General features: G+C 48.5%; 3 protein-coding genes and 1 pseudogene across 4 annotated transcripts; 3 read left to right on the top strand and 1 right to left on the bottom strand.

Moving 5' to 3' along the window:
* Positions 1-1,229: 1,229 nt before the first annotated feature.
* Positions 1,230-5,036, top strand: LOC100216648 (uncharacterized). 2 transcript variants are annotated; one of them, XM_008649218.4, is made up of 2 exons: positions 1,230-1,967; positions 2,852-4,861. In XM_008649218.4, exons 1-2 carry the CDS (start codon positions 1,294-1,296, stop codon positions 3,228-3,230), a joined length of 1,053 nt encoding a protein of 350 aa, XP_008647440.1. In that variant the 5' UTR covers positions 1,230-1,293; the 3' UTR covers positions 3,231-4,861. The 2 variants fall into 2 exon arrangements, with proteins under 2 accessions (XP_008647440.1, NP_001136531.1); NM_001143059.1 differs by having other exon boundaries at positions 1,275-1,967; positions 4,387-5,036.
* An 8,284-nt stretch (positions 5,037-13,320) lies between these two features.
* On the top strand, positions 13,321-14,112 carry LOC100280994 (photosystem II core complex proteins psbY). The gene has a single exon (NM_001153913.2). The coding sequence runs from the start codon at positions 13,430-13,432 to the stop codon at positions 14,003-14,005; it is 576 nt and encodes a 191-aa protein (NP_001147385.1). The 5' UTR covers positions 13,321-13,429; the 3' UTR covers positions 14,006-14,112.
* An 813-nt stretch (positions 14,113-14,925) lies between these two features.
* LOC103628993 (pectinesterase inhibitor 9-like) lies at positions 14,926-15,538 on the bottom strand (annotated as a pseudogene).
* A 1,002-nt stretch (positions 15,539-16,540) lies between these two features.
* LOC100277880 (uncharacterized) lies at positions 16,541-17,917 on the top strand. Its single transcript, NM_001151332.2, has 2 exons — positions 16,541-17,384; positions 17,521-17,917. Exons 1-2 carry the CDS (start codon positions 16,632-16,634, stop codon positions 17,569-17,571), a joined length of 804 nt encoding a protein of 267 aa, NP_001144804.2. The 5' UTR covers positions 16,541-16,631; the 3' UTR covers positions 17,572-17,917.
* The last annotated feature ends 1,172 nt before the right edge of the window (positions 17,918-19,089 follow it).

Genomic DNA, 19,089 nt, shown 5'->3' with positions numbered 1-19,089 from the left:
GGATCGAGTGCTAGGCCGGTCCTGTTCCACGCTGGCGTCGGATCCAGCGACGGTGGGGGTCTGAAGCACGAAGATGCAGCTGCCAGAGCAAGTGTCGCGGAGGAGGAAAGGTGAGCGGCCATGGTGGAGGTGAGTATCGTCGGCTCCTCCTAGTTTCGGCGGCGGCGGTGTTTCTGGGACGGGGATGGAGGCGGCGGCTAGGGTTTCGGGACGAGTGGGTTCCTGGGAGGAGACAGGAGAGAGACGGGAACACGTTCACAGGTAAGATGAATAAAGATTTCAGGTTCGTAGAAAACCAGTCCCACGAGTCTGTAGACCATACACAGAGCAACAAGGCCTCCAGCTTGGATCCGACGCTGGTGTAGTGGGCTGCCACACGTTGACAGACAGATGGCCTCGAGTCCGTGAAGCAAGGAGAGGGCTCCAAAACCGGTCAGGTTTTAATAGTTTAGATGCGATCCATTCGAAGAAGAAAAGAAGTATCCAAGCATGCAAGCGTAGCCTAGGTGAATATGTTTCGCTCCCACCACAAGAGACCTAGTTAATTAATTAATTAATCTATTTTCCCCCTTTCGTCATAAATGAAATAAAAAAACTACATTATGATGACCATTTCTTTTTTCTCTACTAAATAAAACATCAGTTTTCACAATCCACAATTTTCACCATCATCAAACTCACCAGCATTTAAATAATAAAAAATGTAAAACCATCCACAAATGTGGATTTGAACTATGATTGTTAGCTCCAAACCAATATTCACAACCACATATCCAACGGAAAACACATGTCTTTATATTTTATACTATATAGCTTATAAATAGAATCGTAACCACGTAGGAACACTTTGCTAGTTTTGTATATTTTTCTAGTTTAATTTTCCACTCTATTCCAGATGGAAAAACAAATATGTCAACCATAACACCAACGCAAAGAGAAAGTGAAGGAAAAGAGGAAAAAGAATCAAGAACGATACAAAGTGATCCAAAGACGGCATAGAAAGTCAGTCAGCAACTTTGATTTGTCATCTTGCGAGCGGCCCACGAGTCGTCCACATCTCCACGCTCCCACCCACAAAACAGGCCCAAACTAACCATTCCTGGCCGCACACGTCACCCCCCGGCCCAACCCTAGCACCGGCATTCCGGTGGCGCCCACCCCTTACCCCACATGTCATTCACCCACTAACGACCTCACATATAAGCACTCTTCCGTTCACAGAGCAACCACGCGCCCCCCCCCCCCCAAGGCCCCAACCTTCCAGGAAAAAAAACCCGGAATCCGCACCCATCCATGGCCGCCGCCGCCCTGCTGCGCCGCTCGCCGGCGGCGCGCGCGCTCCTCTCTCCGGCGCTCTCGTCCCGCCTCGTCGCGTCCAAGCCCCACTCCTCCTCCCCCACGCAGCCGCCCCCCGAGGCAAAGGGCGCCTCCAGCACGAAGACCTTCTCGATCTACCGGTGGGACCCGGACTCGCCGTCGACCAAGCCGCACCTCAGGGACTACCAGGTGGACCTGTCCGACTGCGGGCCGATGGTGCTGGACGCGCTGCTCAAGATCAAGAACGAGCAGGACCCGTCGCTCACCTTCCGCCGCAGCTGCCGCGAGGGCATCTGCGGGAGCTGCGCCATGAACATCGACGGGGACAACGGCCTCGCCTGCCTCACCAAGATCTCCTCCGCCTCCTCGGCGTCCACCGTCTCGCCGCTGCCCCACATGTTCGTCATCAAGGACCTGGTGGTCGACATGACCAACTTCTACAACCAGTACAAGAGCGTCGAGCCGTGGCTCAAGCGCAAGGACCCGCCGCCGCAGCTAGGCAAGGAGGTCCCGCAGACCAAGGCCGACCGCGCCAAGCTCGACGGCATGTACGAGTGCATCCTCTGCGCCTGCTGCTCCACCTCCTGCCCATCCTACTGGTGGAACCCCGAGGAGTACCTCGGCCCAGCCGCGCTGCTCCACGCCAATAGGTATACCACCACCACCGCGGCTACCGTGTTGGATGATTGCTGAGTGATCTATGCTGGATCTGTTTGATGATTGCTGAATGATATGTGATTGATCGGTTGCGAGCCATGCTCTTCTGATCATGAAGTCATTCCATTTGATCTGTTTGATGATCGCTGAGTGGTGTGATTGATCGGTTGCAAGTCATGCTCTTCATGAATTAGTTCCAGGAGTAGATGTGTCATGTGTGTAGACTGTTTGATGTAGTTGATACTGATAGCTTAGCTGCGCGAGTCTGGAAATGATTGTGATCCAGGTAGATTGCTAATTGCTTATTGTTAATGACGTGCTGATGACTTGTTTGATCCTTAGATGTGATAATCCTTTATTGTTTGTCTTCGTAGCTGTGACAGACATGACAAGTGCTTAAATGATTATTATTGGGTTTATGCCGTGACTCTGATCTGATGATAGTACCATCACAAATTCACAATTGAAGGAAATGTGTTGAATGCATCTGTACAGACTACAGAAGATTGCTTGTACGTCTTTAAAGGCATCATGGTTCTGAGTGTTCTTCTGTATTTAGCTTTAGATGCAAACACATCACACTGTAAAGTATGGTGGATGTTTTGGCGAACCTATTCCTCTGATATTTTTTTTGGCAGTGGCGTGTTGAACAACTAACCTGTCTTCCTGTATAGGGAGTCCTACTTTCCCGCTTTATCACCGATTCACCGTTAAATTACAAATGATCACCCAGCGAATTTAAGATGCTAAAGCCAGTTCTTGTGGATTTTGTGTTTCACATGTTTCCCTTGAATGGTATAGTTGTCTGATGTGATAAGTTTTCTTTGATCCAAGTTTTAGGATGTTGCTAAGTCCATGACACGTTCACCCTTTTTAGGCTTCCGCTGTGGGGGACACTTATGAAACCAAAACCCAACATGTTCATGCACCTTCAAGCTCGAGGATATCACGGGGTGTCAGAGAAGAGAAACCTGCGGGACCACAAACGTAGATTGCTTGCAGAAAAGTTTGAGCTGAGAGGAAAGCTGTATAAGGCTGTCTGTAGGGACCCTGATCTTCCATTGGATATGCGGGAGAAGTTCCGCTATAAATTGTCCAAGTTGCCAAGAAATAGCTCCATGACACGCCTTAGAAACCGCTGCATTTTCACGGGACGGTCTCGTGCTGTCTACAAGAAATTCCGCATGTCTCGTATTGTGTTCCGGACATTGGCAAACAAGGGTGAACTGATGGGCGTAAAGAAAGCATCGTGGTAGATGTTAACGAGCCAGTAGAAAAAAAGCGCTAGCTCTGCACTAGTCCAGGAAAAATAAGGTTGTTTACATGCAATCTTTCAGTGTGTGATCCCTGAAACAATCTTTGAAGTTTCTGACCGGCAGACCAATTTTATTTAAGTATTTTAGTTGAATCAGTGTACTGTTGTTTTTTGGATATTTTGCACTCATGAAGTTAAAGGATCAGAACTTGTTTCTGAATGCAGAAATGTTTTCTCTGTTATCTTATCTTCACACTTGGGTTATGAGTAATGCTGCGCTTGTTTCTGTTATCTGGTACTTTGTGCTTCATGTTGCTAAGTAGTTACCACCTGACTCCAAAGCTTACATCATGTGCTCAGAATGGTTGTGTATTGTATGCTTAGAGTAATCCTGACTTGGTAAGTTGTTTGTTTGGCTACTTTTGTTCTACCTTCTGGACTTGTCACTTCTCAGAAGTCTGTTCGGCATTGCGGATTTGTCATCCTTGCTGATATGTTGAGTCATTTGATATTCAAGTGTCTTATTTGATTGTATGATCCATACACCAGCTGTTTGATTCATCTTACCTGTATTTAATTTTTTTGTTGTGCACATGGAGGGCCTGTGTTAGATCATAGGAACTAAGATATGGGTCATGGCAGTTAATTCCCATTAAATAATATGATGACCAACTTTGTTTGCAGTTAGTGTAATTAATGAACACTGATGTTTTTGGTATGCAATATTTTACGTTCTTAAAGTTGAGCGGAGATTAATAAAAAAAAAGTTAATAGAGGTAGTTTTGTTCGCCTTAATTTTCTGCTCCAAAAAGTTCTGTTTGAATACCACCTTTTAGGTGATAATGTTGAGTGCTTTCACTGCCTAATTTGTTACAAGAAACTGTTTCTCCTGCACTGACTCCATATCTGTAAATTCTACATCCTATACATGCTGCACATCTGTGTGGAGTTACCAAATACTGGTATTTAGATTTGAGTCTATATATTTACTTATTTTTGTGATCGTGTTTTGAATTTTATCCCCAATGGATTGATTGAAGTAATTTGCAGCCCTTCGGCTCAGTTTGAACTTTGAACTTGTGATGCCCAAGTAGGGCGGGCATGCTTGGCACTCCGTGATGGCTCTTGTTGCATAAAATGTCCCTTCGTTGTTCCAGGTGGATACAGGACAGCCGTGACCAGTTCACCAAGGAGCGCCTGGACGCCATCAACGACGAGTTCAAGCTGTACCGCTGCCACACCATCAAGAACTGCACGCATGCCTGCCCCAAGGGCCTGAACCCGGCGAAGCAGATCGACACGATCAAGAAGCTCCAGTTGGACGCCTGAAAGCGGTCATGCCTTCCCTTCAAGACGAACATGGAACAAAACCTGTGAAAAATTGCCCTTCTTTTGCGCCGTGGTTTTCTACCTGACAAATAATTCCCGATTTGGGGGCCTCCTGGAGGTAGTGTAGGGAGTGAATAACTGCTACAGCATTTCATTTTTATGCCGTATCTAATTTGGTCATCTGCAATGCATTGTATGGATCACCATCACTTGTGGATGATTGCCGTTGCACTTTAAATTTGCTTCACATAAACGAAATTTGTCTGGCCTTTTGAGAGTGAACGAGTGTTAAATTGTTAATAACAGTCCGTCGTACTGTGGCGCTCGTTGGTGAACGTATATAGGGTAAATCTGGTTGTTATCTATAAGTACTACCTCCGTTCTTAAATGTCTGGTTGTTACCTATAAATTGTACTACCTCTGATCTTAAATATCTGACCCCGTTGACTTTTTTAAAATATATGTGGTAAGAAGAATGAAATAAGTGCATCTTTGTTTATGTTGAATCTTGTATTTGTCTATCTAGAATTAATAATATGTCATCATCTACAACATAGATATTGAAGTATCGTTTTAGTGAGCGGGTAGTTAGACCTAAGTCTCGTGGATGGAGCCAAAAGGAGAAAGAGAAGGAGCATAACATGCCCTCCTACACTGTGCAAGTGTGGCGTTGAAGCCTACTATTATCCCTTCGAAGCTTAGAATGTTGTAATATTATAGAAATAAGTGACATGCTTCCAATATATTTAAATAAATTAAATATTCTAATTCCGAATAAAACAAGCATATAACTCAGACAAATGCCATATGTAATTATTGCAGCAATGAACAGTAGCAATTCTAGAAGATGTAAACATGTAAAATAGCTACTCAGATCCATTTTATAATTAAACATGGCTTGCAGATGAAGAAGGCAGATTAAACTAATAAACATGATTGTTTATCTTAAAATGTTGCTCTCAAAATAGCGGGTTGCTGTAATAAACAGCCCTCCAACGCTAATAGGTGATCAAAGATCCTTGACTAACGTGACCGTCCAATCTTACCAAATCAGGGTTTTAGATTAAATATTATGAACCTAGAAATCAAGCATGAATATCAAGATCAAAACAGTGTGCACAGAATTAAGGAACAATAATGAACTTGAATAATCAGTTTGCACAATTGTGAAAGAAATTACTAGGCATAAATAATATTACTGCTGAAAATAACAATACATTAAAACCCAGACTGTCACGTCGTCTCACTACACCGCTATCATCATCAAGCAATCAAATCCGCCCACAGATTGCGCAATCACACCCAAGTAAATAATACTAGCAGATTGCACAAAAATTAAACAGTAAATAAAGTGAGGCAACGGATAACTCACTGCACGTAGATTGTCTACGTGGGAAGATCAGCTCAGCGAACACAAGGTTCTGTCCCAGAAAACCAATTCCACCGCCCACGTCCGGGCCTGCACGGCGGGAGGTTGACGGAGATACTAGAGCCGCTGTCGGAGCCGAGGGAGACGTCCATGGCACCAGCCCGAGAAGATGAACACCGCGCAGCAGGGAGCCCAAGCACCAGGCCACGGTGGACAATAATCAGAGCAGAACGGCACTGCACTGGCGCTGAAATACAATAACAGCGCGCTAGAAATCCACGAGCGCGGCTTCTCTTTCTCCCAGTTTCCAGGCACCAATGGCTTGCTCAACACAAGAAAACCAGGGACGAACGAATCGATCCAAAACAGGACTGAAATTGTGGAAGAAAGAGAGAACAGATAACCTCACGTTTCGAGGGTGAAGCACCAGGGGATTTTCAGCTCATGCATTTTAAGGAGCAAGAAGGGGAGGAGGAGGCCAAACGGATGAGCATAAGCGCTGGTAATCTCGCCGAAGGACTTGGAGAAGCCGTTCGGCCATAACCGCCGCCGCAGCCGCTCGCTTCGCTCTCTCCCCGTGGTCTCTGCGAGAGGCACTGCTGTCTCTGCCCTAGGGATTTCCCAGCCGGCTGGGCTGCTTGGCTTACGGGCCTAGTAAAGGCCCAGTCCGGCTGGCCACTTTTTTTATTTAATTCATTTCTTTATTTCCTCAAAAGAAAATAAAGGGAAAACCCCATAATGAATAACAATCCCCACCATTTTCACTCTTATTTTCTGATCAATGTCATTGAGCTCCCGTACTGTTTATATACTACTTTTCGGCAGAGGTACTTGTTAGGTTTGAACCAAAGCCTATCCCAGTGTACTCCAACCCTGCACGAGTAAGCGGAGGACTACGCCTTGATCCACAAACCCTAGTGTGAGAATCTTTGCACAAAAGGCACATAGTACTAGGCAGATTATCTGCTTCTCTTACGGGGCAGGGCGTTACGGTCATGCCCTTTAATATCTATTCATGAGCTCACTAGAGAGAAAACCCCATTCTCTCACGGACTGCGACCCCACAGTCAGCTCATATAGGTGAAATCATTAAGGAAATTCTGTAGGACAATTTCCCTACTTATAGCATTGACTTCATTAAGAGCATATTGCTCAACCTGCCATACAGACAGAGCACAGCAGCTCATGAGACTCTTTGTCTTTTGTGCTCTTGGTTCCACAGTGCTTCGTTTCCTGGAGCCTAGATCTCGGGATCTCCGGTCACACAGGACAGTTATCCGCAGTTGAAACCGCTAACAGGGTACGAGTCCCATTCCCATGCACGCTGCTTGGATTGGCTTTTGAGTCAGTCCTTTGGTGAAAGGATCAGCAAGGTTCCTTTCAGACTTGATGTAATCTACTGTTATTACACCCGTCTCTCTAGCATGCCGACATGAATCAAGTCGTCTTCTGATATGCCTCGAGGATTTTTGGTTGTCCTTTCTACTGTTCACTTTCAGCAACACAGATGTGTTGTCACAGTATACTAGGACAGCCGGTATCGGCTTTGCTAGCATTGGAAGGTCTGACAACTGGTCTCTCAACCATTCAGCCTCCAATGCTGCTGAATCAAGTGCAACTAATTCAGCCTCCTTGGTGGAACGTGTCGACACTGATTGTTTAGACGATCTCCATGACACGGCCCCACCAGCTAAAGTGAACACATAGCCACTTGTAGACTTCATTTGATCTGAGTCAGAAATCCAGTTTGCATCACTGAATCCTTCAAGTACTGACGGAAATCCGGTATATTTAATACCAAGATTCATCGCTCCCTTCAAATACCGAAGCACTCTGTACAAGGCTACCCAGTGTCTATCTCCTGGACTGGCCGAATAACGAGCCAGTCTGCATACTGCATATGAGATATCTGGTCTAGTTGCACTGCTCAGGTACATGAGAGATCCGATGATCTGTGAATATAGTAGCTGGTTCACAGGCTCGCCTTCATATTTACTGAGCGTGTAGGATGGATCATAGGGCGTGGTGACTGGTTTACAGTCCATATGTCCAAAGCGAGTCATGACCTTTTCCACATAATGGGATTGTGACAAAGTAATCCCATCCTCACCCTTTATTAGCTTGATGTTCAATATTACATCAGCTTCACCCAAGTCCTTCATATCAAAGTTCTTGGAGAGGAATATTTTTGTCTCCATGATAGCCTCAAAATCGGTCCCAAATATCAATATGTCATCAACGTATAAACACATGATGACACCTTTGCCCCCAGAAAAGCGATAATACACACACTTGTCGGCTTCGTTTACACAAAACCCGGCAGTGGTCAGAGTATTATTAAACTTCTCATGCCATTGTCTGGGAGCTTGCTTAAGACCGTATAAGGATTTAATCAAGCGACACACTTTGCTCTCTTGTCCTTTAACCACAAATCCTTCTGGTTGCTGCATATAAATTTCCTCTTCCAGCTCTCCATTTAGGAATGCTGTCTTTACATCCATTTGATGGACAAGAAGTTTATAAGCAGCTGCCAGTGCTAAAAGCACACAGATTGTGGGCAATCGAGCCACCGGAGAATAAGTATCAAAATAATCCTCCTCTTTCTTTTGAGTAAAACCCTTAGCCACAAGACGGGCCTTGTACTTTTCAATAGTACCATCGGGTCTCCTCTTCCTCCTAAAGATCCATTTACAGCCCACAGGCTTGCAACCAGCTGGGAGATCAGTTATCTCCCAAGTTCCGTTCGAGATGATTGAATCCATCTCGCTACGGACAGCCTCCCTCCAGTACTCTGCATCCGGAGATGTATATGCCTCTGTGAGGGAGCGTGGTTCTTCATCCACTAGATAGATAATATAATCATCACCCAGAGACTTTTCAGTCCTTTGTCTCTTACTCCTCCTTAACTCCAAATCTGGAGTCTGGTCATTGACACTCGAGGGCAGAGAATATGTCCGAGATGGACCATCTGGGGCTACTACTTCCTTATCCCGCATAGGGAAGATGCTCTCAAAGAATGTCACATCTCGAGACTCCATTATTACATTTATAGCAACTTCGCTTGTCTCGGAATGGACCACTAGAAATCTATAAGCTGCACTATTATGTGCATAACCCAGGAAGACACAGTCTACGGTCTTAGGGCCTAACTTTCTCTTCTTCGGCAACGGGACATTCACCTTTGCAAGGCAGCCCCAAGTCCGAAGATGCGAAAGATCTGGCTTCCTTCCTTTAAATCCTTCATAGGGTGTGGCCTCACGGTTGCGAGGCGGCATCCTGTTCAGGACATAGCACACTGTGAGTACTGCCTCGCCCCACCAGATGTCAGGCATCCCCGAACTTTGCAACAAAGCATTAGCTAGGTCACACACCGTTCGGTTCTTCCTTTCAGCTACCCCATTTGACTGAGGTGAATATGGAGCGGTGGTTTCATGAATGATTCCACACTCTTTGCAGTACTCATCAAAAAGGTTGGAAAGGTATTCACCTCCTCTATCAGACCGTAGCCTTTTAATTTTCTTGTCTAACTGGTTTTCAACTTCAGTCTTATAGATCTTAAAGTGTTCTAGTGCCTCATCTTTAGTTCTGAGTAAGTAAATATAACAGAACCTGGTAGCATCATCTATCAAGGTAAGAAAGTATCTTTTACCGCCTTTTGTGATTATACCATTCATCTCACAGATATCTGAGTGAATTAGTTCTAAAGGAGTGGTACTTCTGCCTTCAATCGTATGAAACGGTTTTCTAGGCTGCTTAGCTTGCACACAAATACCACATTTTACACCTTTAACATGTTTATATTCAGGAATTAAAGACATGTCACTTAATCTTTTAATGGCCTCAAAATTCACATGACACAAACGGGAATGCCATATATTATTAATGGAGTCGTTATTACAGACCACATTAACATGGTAAGAAGAATGATTGTTCAAAACAGAAAGACAGAACAAACCGCCTGACTCATATGACTTTCCAACAAAAGTACCAAACTTAGACAGGACCACTTTATTAGACTCAAACACTAATTTGAGACCCTGTCGACATAGCAGCGACACTGAAATGAGGTTCCGGCTCATCGAGGGCACATAGAGTACGTCCTTCAGCACGAGCGTCTTTCCTGAAGTTAACTTCAGGTAGACCTGTCCAGTACCTCGAACTGCTGCCGGAACACCATTTCCATCAAGACTGGTGCGCTGCTGTATCCCTGGAATGAAGAGAACATGGATCGATCAGCACAAATATGAACAGTAGCACCGGAATCCATCCACCAGTCATCTGATGGACTTGCCATAAAGGCCTGAAGTGCATACCCTGGGGTGGAGTTAACCACCACGTTCCCTTCTTTGCGCTGAGGTGGAGGACCTTTTCCCTTCCTAAGTTTGCACCTCCGAGCTGTATGCCCGGAGACTCCACAAACGTAGCAGATAAAGTCCTCCTTTTTCTTCTTCATCTTTTTGGACTTAGGTTGGTTCAGATTCTTCTGTGGAGAGTTCTTCTTCTTCTTCTGGAATTTTCTATCTCCACCCTTCTCAACAACGTGAGCCTGGAGTTGCTGGGATGGCTTGTTACTGGACCTTGCACGCTCTTCCACATTTATCGCAGCTGACAACTCAGTGAGAGTCATTTGCTTCTTCATGTGACGGCGTGAAGTCACAAAGTCTCGCCAAGAAGGCGGGAGCTTTGCCAGTATTGCATTCACCTGAAAACTGTCTGGTAGGACGCAGCCATATTGGACCAAGTCCCTAACAAGGAGTTGAATCTCCTGTAGCTGCTCCATAACAGACCTTCCCTCAACCATTTTATAGTTAAGGTAGTTTTCCGTTGTGAATGACTCATTGCCATTATCAACTTCAGAGAACTCGTTCTCAAGTTCAGTCCATAGACCCTTAGCGGAGGTAAAACCAGAGTACATGTCAAATAAGCGGTTCGACAAGACGTTCAGCAGACGAGACAAGCATGCCTCATTGGCTTCATCCCACTTGGCCTTCTCCGCTAGTGCGGCGGCTTTCGCTGCATCATCAGAATCATCTGATGCAGCCTAGGGAACAGCCGACGTCACTACCCAAAATAATTTTAGGTCAGTGAGCCACATGCGAGTCTTAATCTGCCAGCGTTTAAAGCTTACGCCGTCGAACGCTTCAGGCTTAATGACATCAGAACTGGAGGCCATTACACGAATTGGTTTTCTGGATTGTTGTAATATTATAGAAATAAGTGACATGCTTCCAATATATTTAAATAAATTAAATATTCTAATTCCAAATAAAACAAGCATATAACTCAGACAAATGCCATATGTAATTATTGCAGCAATGAACAGTAGCAATTCTAGAAGATGTAAACATGTAAAATAGCTACTCAGATCCATTTTATAATTAAACATGGCTTGCAGATGAAGAAGACAGATTAAACTAATAAACATGATTGTTTATCTTAAAATGTTGCTCTCAAAATAGCGGGTTGCTGTAATAAACAGCCCTCCAACGCTAATAGGTGATCAAAGATCCTTGACTAAAGTGACAGTCCAATCTTACCAAATCAGGGTTTTAGATTAAATATTATGAGCCTAGAAATCAAGCATGAATATCAAGATCAAAACAGTGTGCACAGAATTAAGGAACAATAATGAACTTGAATAATCAGTTTGCACAATTGTGAAAGAAATTACTAGGCATAAATAATATTACTGCTGAAAATAACAATACACTAAAACCCAGACTGTCACGTCGTCTCACTACACCGCTATCATCATCGAGCAATCAAATCCGCCCACAGATTGCGCAATCACACCCAAGTAAATAATACTAGCAGATTGCACAAAAATTAAACAGTAAATAAAGTGAGGCAACGGATAACTCACTGCACGTAGATTGTCTACGTGGGAAGATCAGCTCAGCGAACACAAGGTTCTGTTCCAGAAAACCAATTCCACCGCCCACGTCCGGGCCTGCACGGCGGGAGGTTGACGGAGATACTAGAGCCGCTGTCGGAGCCGAGGGAGACGTCCACGGCACCAGCCCGAGAAGATGAACACCGCGCAGCAGGGAGCCCAAGCACCAGGCCACGGTGGACAATAATCAGAGCAGAACGGCACTGCACTGGCGCTGAAATACAATAACAGCGCGCTAGAAATCCACGAGCGCGGCTTCTCTTTCTCCCAGTTTCCAGGCACCAATGGCTTGCTCAACACAAGAAAACCAGGGACGAACGAATCGATCCAAAACAGGACTGAAATTGTGGAAGAAAGAGAGAACAGATAACCTCACGTTTCGAGGGTGAAGCACCAGGGGATTTTCAGCTCATGCATTTTAAGGAGCAAGAAGGGGAGGAGGAGGCCAAACGGATGAGCATAAGCGCTGGTAATCTCGCCGAAGGACTTGGAGAAGCCGTTCGGCCATAACCGCCGCCGCAGCCGCTCGCTTCGCTCTCTCCCCGTGGTCTCTGCGAGAGGCACTGCTGTCTCTGCCCTAGGGATTTCCCAGCCGGCTGGGCTGCTTGGCTTACGGGCCTAGTAAAGGCCCAGTCCGGCTGGCCACTTTTTTTTTTATTTAATTCATTTCTTTATTTCCTCAAAAGAAAATAAAGGGAAAACCCCATAATGAATAACATAGAATATACCATTGGTGTAGTCATATTCTTGATTATGATGAGCTTTGTATTACCTTCTAAAAATACTTATTCTGGTTAGATATGAATTCGAGATACAAACAGGCAAAAGTAAGTAATGTAATGAAAGTTTTAAAAAAATATGAATATCAGCTTATCGACTGTTTCATCGATGAGAGGTTGCGTTATTAAGGCTATCTCCGGTAGCTTACTTATTTATATATCTATATTCAAACTTCACTCTACGAATAATATATTTTATAGTGCAAAACAATAACCATATAGGTGAGCATGAAGTGATACGTTCAGTACCTGCAAAAGCAAAAGGTAGAGGAAAAGAATACGAGCAAGGTAAATAAATAAATAAATCAAATACAACAGATAAAGAACCTTGTAACATATGTCTAATCTATTTAATTGTTTTGTTTCTCTTTTTTTATTGTAACATATGTCGAATCTATCGTATTTAGAAGAACGACGGCGACGAACGTGCACACTTTTTGTTCTTGTAGCCATCGCGCGAACAGACCAGAGCGGGAAATCGGAGCCCCGTTTCTTTTTTCTTTTTCTCTTTTGTATAAAGCAAAACGAACTCTCTCTGTCTCTCTCATTCCGTTTGGCTGGACCTGCGATCTGAGGGTCTCTGTTCGTGTCCAATGGCCATGCAGAGCCAAGGATAAGGTGTCGATTCTGGAGCACACACTGGGCGCCTCCGGCCTCGCAGAGATAAGCAAACCCGATCCCCCGGTTCTAGAAACACGGAGACGGAGGCGCTAGCTAGCTTACCTTGCCATCACCTCCTCGCCTAGCCTGCCACTGCCAGCAGGTGCCACCGCCATCTCTGCTCTGCTCTCGCAACGCAAGCACACGCCCGGCCGCCTGCCACAGTTGCCATGGCGACCATAGCCACGATGGCGCTGCTGAAGCCCGCCGCCAAGGCCGCGGCGCGGTCGGCGCCGTCCACCAGCAGCGGCAGCGTCTCGCTGCGCGTCCGGACGGGGCAGGCCGCCAAGAAGGCTGCGCTGTCCGTGTCCGCGTCGTCCACGCTGGCGGGCGCCTTCCTCGCGGCGCTGGCGTCGTCGCCCGACGCTGCGCTGGCGGACGTGGCGGCGGCGGACGCCGGCGGCGACAGCCGCGGCCAGCTGCTGCTCGTCGTGGTGGCGCCCGCCATCGGGTGGGTGCTGTACAACATCCTGCAGCCGGCGCTGAACCAGCTGAACCGCATGCGCAGCAGCCAGGCCGTGGCCGCCGGCCTGGGCCTCGGCGCCGCCGCCGCCGCCGGGATGGCGGCCCCGCCCGAAGCCTCCGCCGCCGTGGTGCAGGACCTCGCGGCAATCGCCGCCGCCGCGCCCGCCGACGACAGCCGCGGCCTCCTCCTGCTCATCGTCGTCGCGCCCGCCATCGGCTGGGTGCTCTTCAACATCCTCCAGCCGGCGCTCAACCAGCTCAACCGCATGCGGTCCGACTGAAGCTAGCTAGCTAGCGTCCGTTTCCGTATCCGCGGCGTGCGTTGTAGACGTGAAGCACGTGGTTGGTTGATCAACGTACGTGGACGTGGCCTGTCTTTCCATCTTCATTCTTGAGCGAAATTTGCTCGCGCTGTGGTGGTTGACAGTGAAAGGTGAAACGCTCATCGCCGCCGCCGGCGAGTGTTCCCGGCATCACCGAGTGCCTTCGTGAATGCGATAGATGCCATGCCATGACCCGAGGCTCGGCACCTCCGCTCAGATCGCTGTCGTCACCGCGTAGGCTCAGCAAATATTACCGTCGAATAATGTCCTACCGCCAATTTATTCGCGCTAAAACAAAAAAGGCGCCAAACCCAAACCGAGTGGTCAGGTCTAAAGATGGCAAAGGATCCGGGTAATTATTCCGTTAGGGAACGAGTTTAATTGCAATTATATACCTACGGATATGTTAAATGAAAGAAAAAGAGAACCTAACAGGTAGAACTGGTGCATATACATACTCATTAAACGCGTACCGTATACTCATTAAACACGTATACGTATAATTCCCTAAAATTTTAACCTATCTCAATGATTTATCTTGGGCTCCTAGCTCCTGAGTACGACTACACGCTACATAGACCTTAGAAGTTAGGACACACAACAATCAGTCAAAACAGTAAAGCACGTCCAAGACTCCAAGCTTATACGATGCAATCCAAGTGACCAAGCCGCGGTATAACCGCATCTGAAAGATGCATGGAAGACAGGGAGGCCGAATGTTCTCCCTCGACGGTCACTATTCGCTCTAAACTAAGTAAATCAAACAGGGACAACTCCACTCTATATATGTATGGGTATCCGTTGGATATAGAATACCCGACGACAGATCCAGGATCCAGTATAGGTGTGGGATTGTACCTACGTATAGATGTCCAAACGGGCGGCATGGCTAAGCCTAGCCCGAGCCTGACTCGGCCCGACCCATTTGAGCCCGGCACGGTTAAGCCCGACCACTTAATCGTGTCGTGCCGCCCAACGGGCCCATTACTCTTCCCGAGCATGGGCACGGTGTAGGCCCAACCGTGCCGGGCCAGCCCGAGCCCACAAAACACAAACCATCCCGGCGCCGCCTATCTCCTGCGCCGCGTCGCGGAGGTGGCCCACGCTGTCCGCTGGATTCTCCAAACAGTCGCGCACGAGACCCGCGGTCGCCGACCCCTTCTTCGCGCCGTGGTAGAGGCTGCCGTCGCCGGATCCAGACCGGGATCCGCACAGGCGGTCCACGTACGCGGACGCTGCCCGAGCGCGATCCACGCTCACCGCCTGCGCGGCGCGCGCCAGCTCCCGCGGGCTCCGCGGCGGCGGGGAGCCTCCATATGCCGCGAGGATATGCTCGCACACCGACGGGTACGATGTCGCGTCAGTATTTGCGGATGAAGCCGCTGGCCACCACACAGCGCAGCGCCCGCGGCCTGGAGCGCCGCTGCGACTGCGGCGAGCAGCAGGAGGAGGCAGGGCAGCGACGCTGCTGCTGCTGCAGGGGTGAGCCATGACTGCTGAGTTACAGGAGAGAGCAGGGAGGAGGTGCGTTGTGCGCACTGGATGCCGACACTCGGCACTCGCCGCGCCATGCCGCTGCAGCGAGGGAGCCAGGAGCGAGAGGGAGGAAGAGTGGGAGAGTGGGTTAGGGTTTGCATTAGGAGGTGACGAGGTGTTATACGCGGACGTGGCAGCCATTGGGTTGGGCCGTCGGGGTCTCGGGGACTTGTGGGCTGGTGGCGGGGTGGGTGGGGAAACGAGGATTTAGGTTTTAGGGGTATTAGAATAAACGGGACGGTTAAAAGGCCCGGCAGATACTGGGCCGTGCTCATATCGTGCTAAAATAACGTGGTTCGTGTCGGACTAACGGACCACTTGCTTTGTAGACATCTATATAGCCAGGTACAGCTACAGTTATTGAAACCGGTAAAAAATACTCGATGGGAGTATATATGTAATTGTACTCACAGCGCACCAGACGCCGCTGCTGCTCTGCGTGCCTGAGCCGCGCCTCTCGCTGTCTCGCATGATTCAAGTCTGCGGCGGTGCACAGACCACGAGGCTGTGGCTGTACCCGCCTTCCCTCCGGCCGACATGCCACGTCTCCTCCCTCCTCGTCCGGGGGCCCGGTACGGTAGGCAAGGTCGCAACGAAGAAGGACACATTTTTTTTAGAACGTTAGAATTGTAATTATGGTTTTTTTTCAGACGGGGAGAGAGTTAGCCACGTCGCTGTTTGCAGCAGCAGAAATAATGTACACACCCAGAAGTCACTGTAGCTAAAAAAAAGAGAGGAAGAGAGAGAAAAAAAAAGAAAAGCCCGTGATTGCGAGCCTTCCCTTTCTAGCCTACTGCCTACCCCTCGTGTACGGCAGAAAGGGAACAGCGCAATCCGTCCCACCAATGGCGTGCCTCCACCTCGGCCAGCCGCCGCCACGTCAGCGCGTGATCGGGGAAATGCGCCTCGCCACCCTGCTCTTTCTCGCGGGAGATCTCTCGCTTCCCTTCCCTCCGAACAGTCGCTCGGCTTCAGCTCGCCCACGACGAGAACGAGACAACCCCCCGCATTTCAAAGCGTCCTTGGGCCGTGAGCGTGAGGAGGCGCCATGGCCAGCGCCGGCGGGCGGCGGCGGTCCAAGGCGAAGCCGCGGGCGAGGGCCGGGGGCAAGGCGAAGAAGAGGACCAAGTACCTTAGCCTCACCGAGCTGCTGGTTAAGGCGCACGCGCAGGTGGGAGCGTCGCCACGGTCCCCGTGGGAGGACGAGGAGGCGGTGGCGGCGGAAGTGAAGCCGGAGGACGACGCCTGCGGTGACGACGACGACGACCACCACCACCACCACCACGAGGCGTCCACCCTGTTCGAGGCCGTGCCGGCGCCGTCGCTCTCCGACATCCTGGGCCCGTCGCCGCCCGAGTCGCCGGCCGGCTCCGGCTCCGGGGCGCTGCCGGGCGCCGAGGAGGAGGACCTCCCGCGCCGCGCGCTGCGGGGCAGGGCCAGGGAGCGCTGGGTGTACTGCACCGGCGGGCCTTCGCCGCCACCGCCAGCGACGGCAACCGGCACCGCCACCGCCACCGCGTCGCCGTGCTCGTCCGCCGCGAGCACGGGCGCGTCGCCGCGCTCGCTGCTGCTCAAGCTGGACTACGACGAGATCCTCGCGGCGTGGGCGGGCTGCGGGCCGCTCTACATCGGCGCCGCCGTCAGCCCGCGTCCGGTCCTCGCGGACGCTGAGGTGGCTGTAGGAAGGGCGGAGAGGGTGAGGCGGTACAGGGAGAAGCGGCGGCGGCGGCGGCTCTTCTTCGCGAGGCGGGTCCGGTACGAGGTTCGCCGGCTCAACGCCGTCAAGCGGCCGCGGTTCAAGGTGACAACAAAAGATCACATTTTTTTCTCTCTCCCTTCTGTCTGGGATCTACCGATCGATCTCATGATCAATGCATCTCCTCCTTATTAATTGTTACTGATGGTGGTTCTTCTACATTTGGATGGATATGATGCAGGGCCGTTTCATTAAGGAAGAGGAAAGGGAGCTCCGGCCTGCGCCTGCATAGCCTCCTGCCCTGCCCTCCTTCTCCTTTGCTTCTTCCACGGCTGAAGCATTCATTGAGCTGTCTGTCTGTCTGTCTGTCTGATGTATGCTTCCCAAATCTACTGCATATCACACACAGTCATAGACTGACAGACCACAAGTCCACAACATGTGACCCGTTCCTAGTCAGATAGGCCCACCTGTCAGCCAACGTTCTATGTAGAGTTTGTCTTGTTCCTTGCGCCTGCCACAGTGCCACCTGGGTGGACGAGAGCGGGAGGCGGGAGCAGTGTCGGCGACGCCGATGGCTCGGAAATCCTTTGGCAATAAAAAAGAAAAAGAACTGAGGGAATAACTACGAAGTAAAAGTGATCAAGATGCAAGAGTCAACACAGATTTATTTTCCTCTTTATTATTATTACTTATTTTTTTCAGTTCCACTTCAATTGAGAGCTGTCTCAATCTATTGCGCTCTGGATCTAGCACCATTTAAGGGCTTGTTCGGTTAGCTCTCAATCCATGTGGATTGAGCGGGATTGGATGGGTTTGAATCCCAAACAAGTCAAACTTCTTCACAATTTTTTCCAATTCCATCCAATCCATGTGTATTGGGAATAACCGAACAAGCCCTAAATATTCATATGAACATAAAATTTACACTTCATACATTTTCAGACGGTAGTAGCATAAAATTACGGCGGAATCTATCGATTCTATGCAGGGTGTTGGTATTGCTGCTTCAAAGCCAGATACGGCGAGTTCCAACAGCTCCAAATTGATACTATTCAAACAATAGTTTGGAAGAAAAGATGAAAGTTCCTGACGTGCGCCGCCGCTGCCCTCCCGCCTCCGCTCCGAACGCACGCATCACGCAGGCAACAGAAAGGGGGAAAAAAATCAAGCTGTGGTACCTGACGGCCAGCGGCTCAACAGTTAAAGAAATGGTCAACCATGCTAGAGGAGCTGCATTGATGTATTTTTAATGAGCTATTGGAGTTGGGTATGTTTTTTAAAGCTTTCAAACTTTTGAAGGAGCCTAACATAGAGATATTGGAAAAAAATAAATTTTAGGAGCTGTTAGAGATGCTTATCCAGCAGCACCACTATCACCTCCCACACGTGGAAAAAATGGTTCCTAGTTACTGTACATATCTGAATATCTCTAACAGAGCATGAATATGTAGGGACCTGATGCCCGTTAACTCATAAGGATTTCCTCTATTAGAGTTAGTGTATGCGAAGATTTTAATCCCCACGGATACAGATTTGGAGAAAATTCTTCCACCATTAGCTATATAGGTATGAGAAAGCAGAATCCAAACCTAATTACTCATAGGTAATATTTGCTCAATAAAATTATGTGTGCATCCCAATGGACAGTAAGCCCAACAATTATCCCTTCCTCTCTCAACTTTCTTACATCCATCCACCCAGCACAGGTGGTCAGCCACCAATCGTCCTCGTCCACTAGTTCACGTGTAACTTAGTGTTGCAACTTGCCTTCCGGGGCAAGTAGATCCAACAAGAGAGTGGAGAGGGT

The sequence above is a fragment of the Zea mays genome, chromosome 6 (genome assembly GCF_902167145.1).
Source record: "Zea mays cultivar B73 chromosome 6, Zm-B73-REFERENCE-NAM-5.0, whole genome shotgun sequence".
NCBI classification, from domain to species: Eukaryota; Viridiplantae; Streptophyta; class Magnoliopsida; order Poales; family Poaceae; genus Zea; species Zea mays.
Note: the sequence above shows the minus strand (reverse complement) of the source record. Positions and strands in the feature narration are given on the sequence as shown.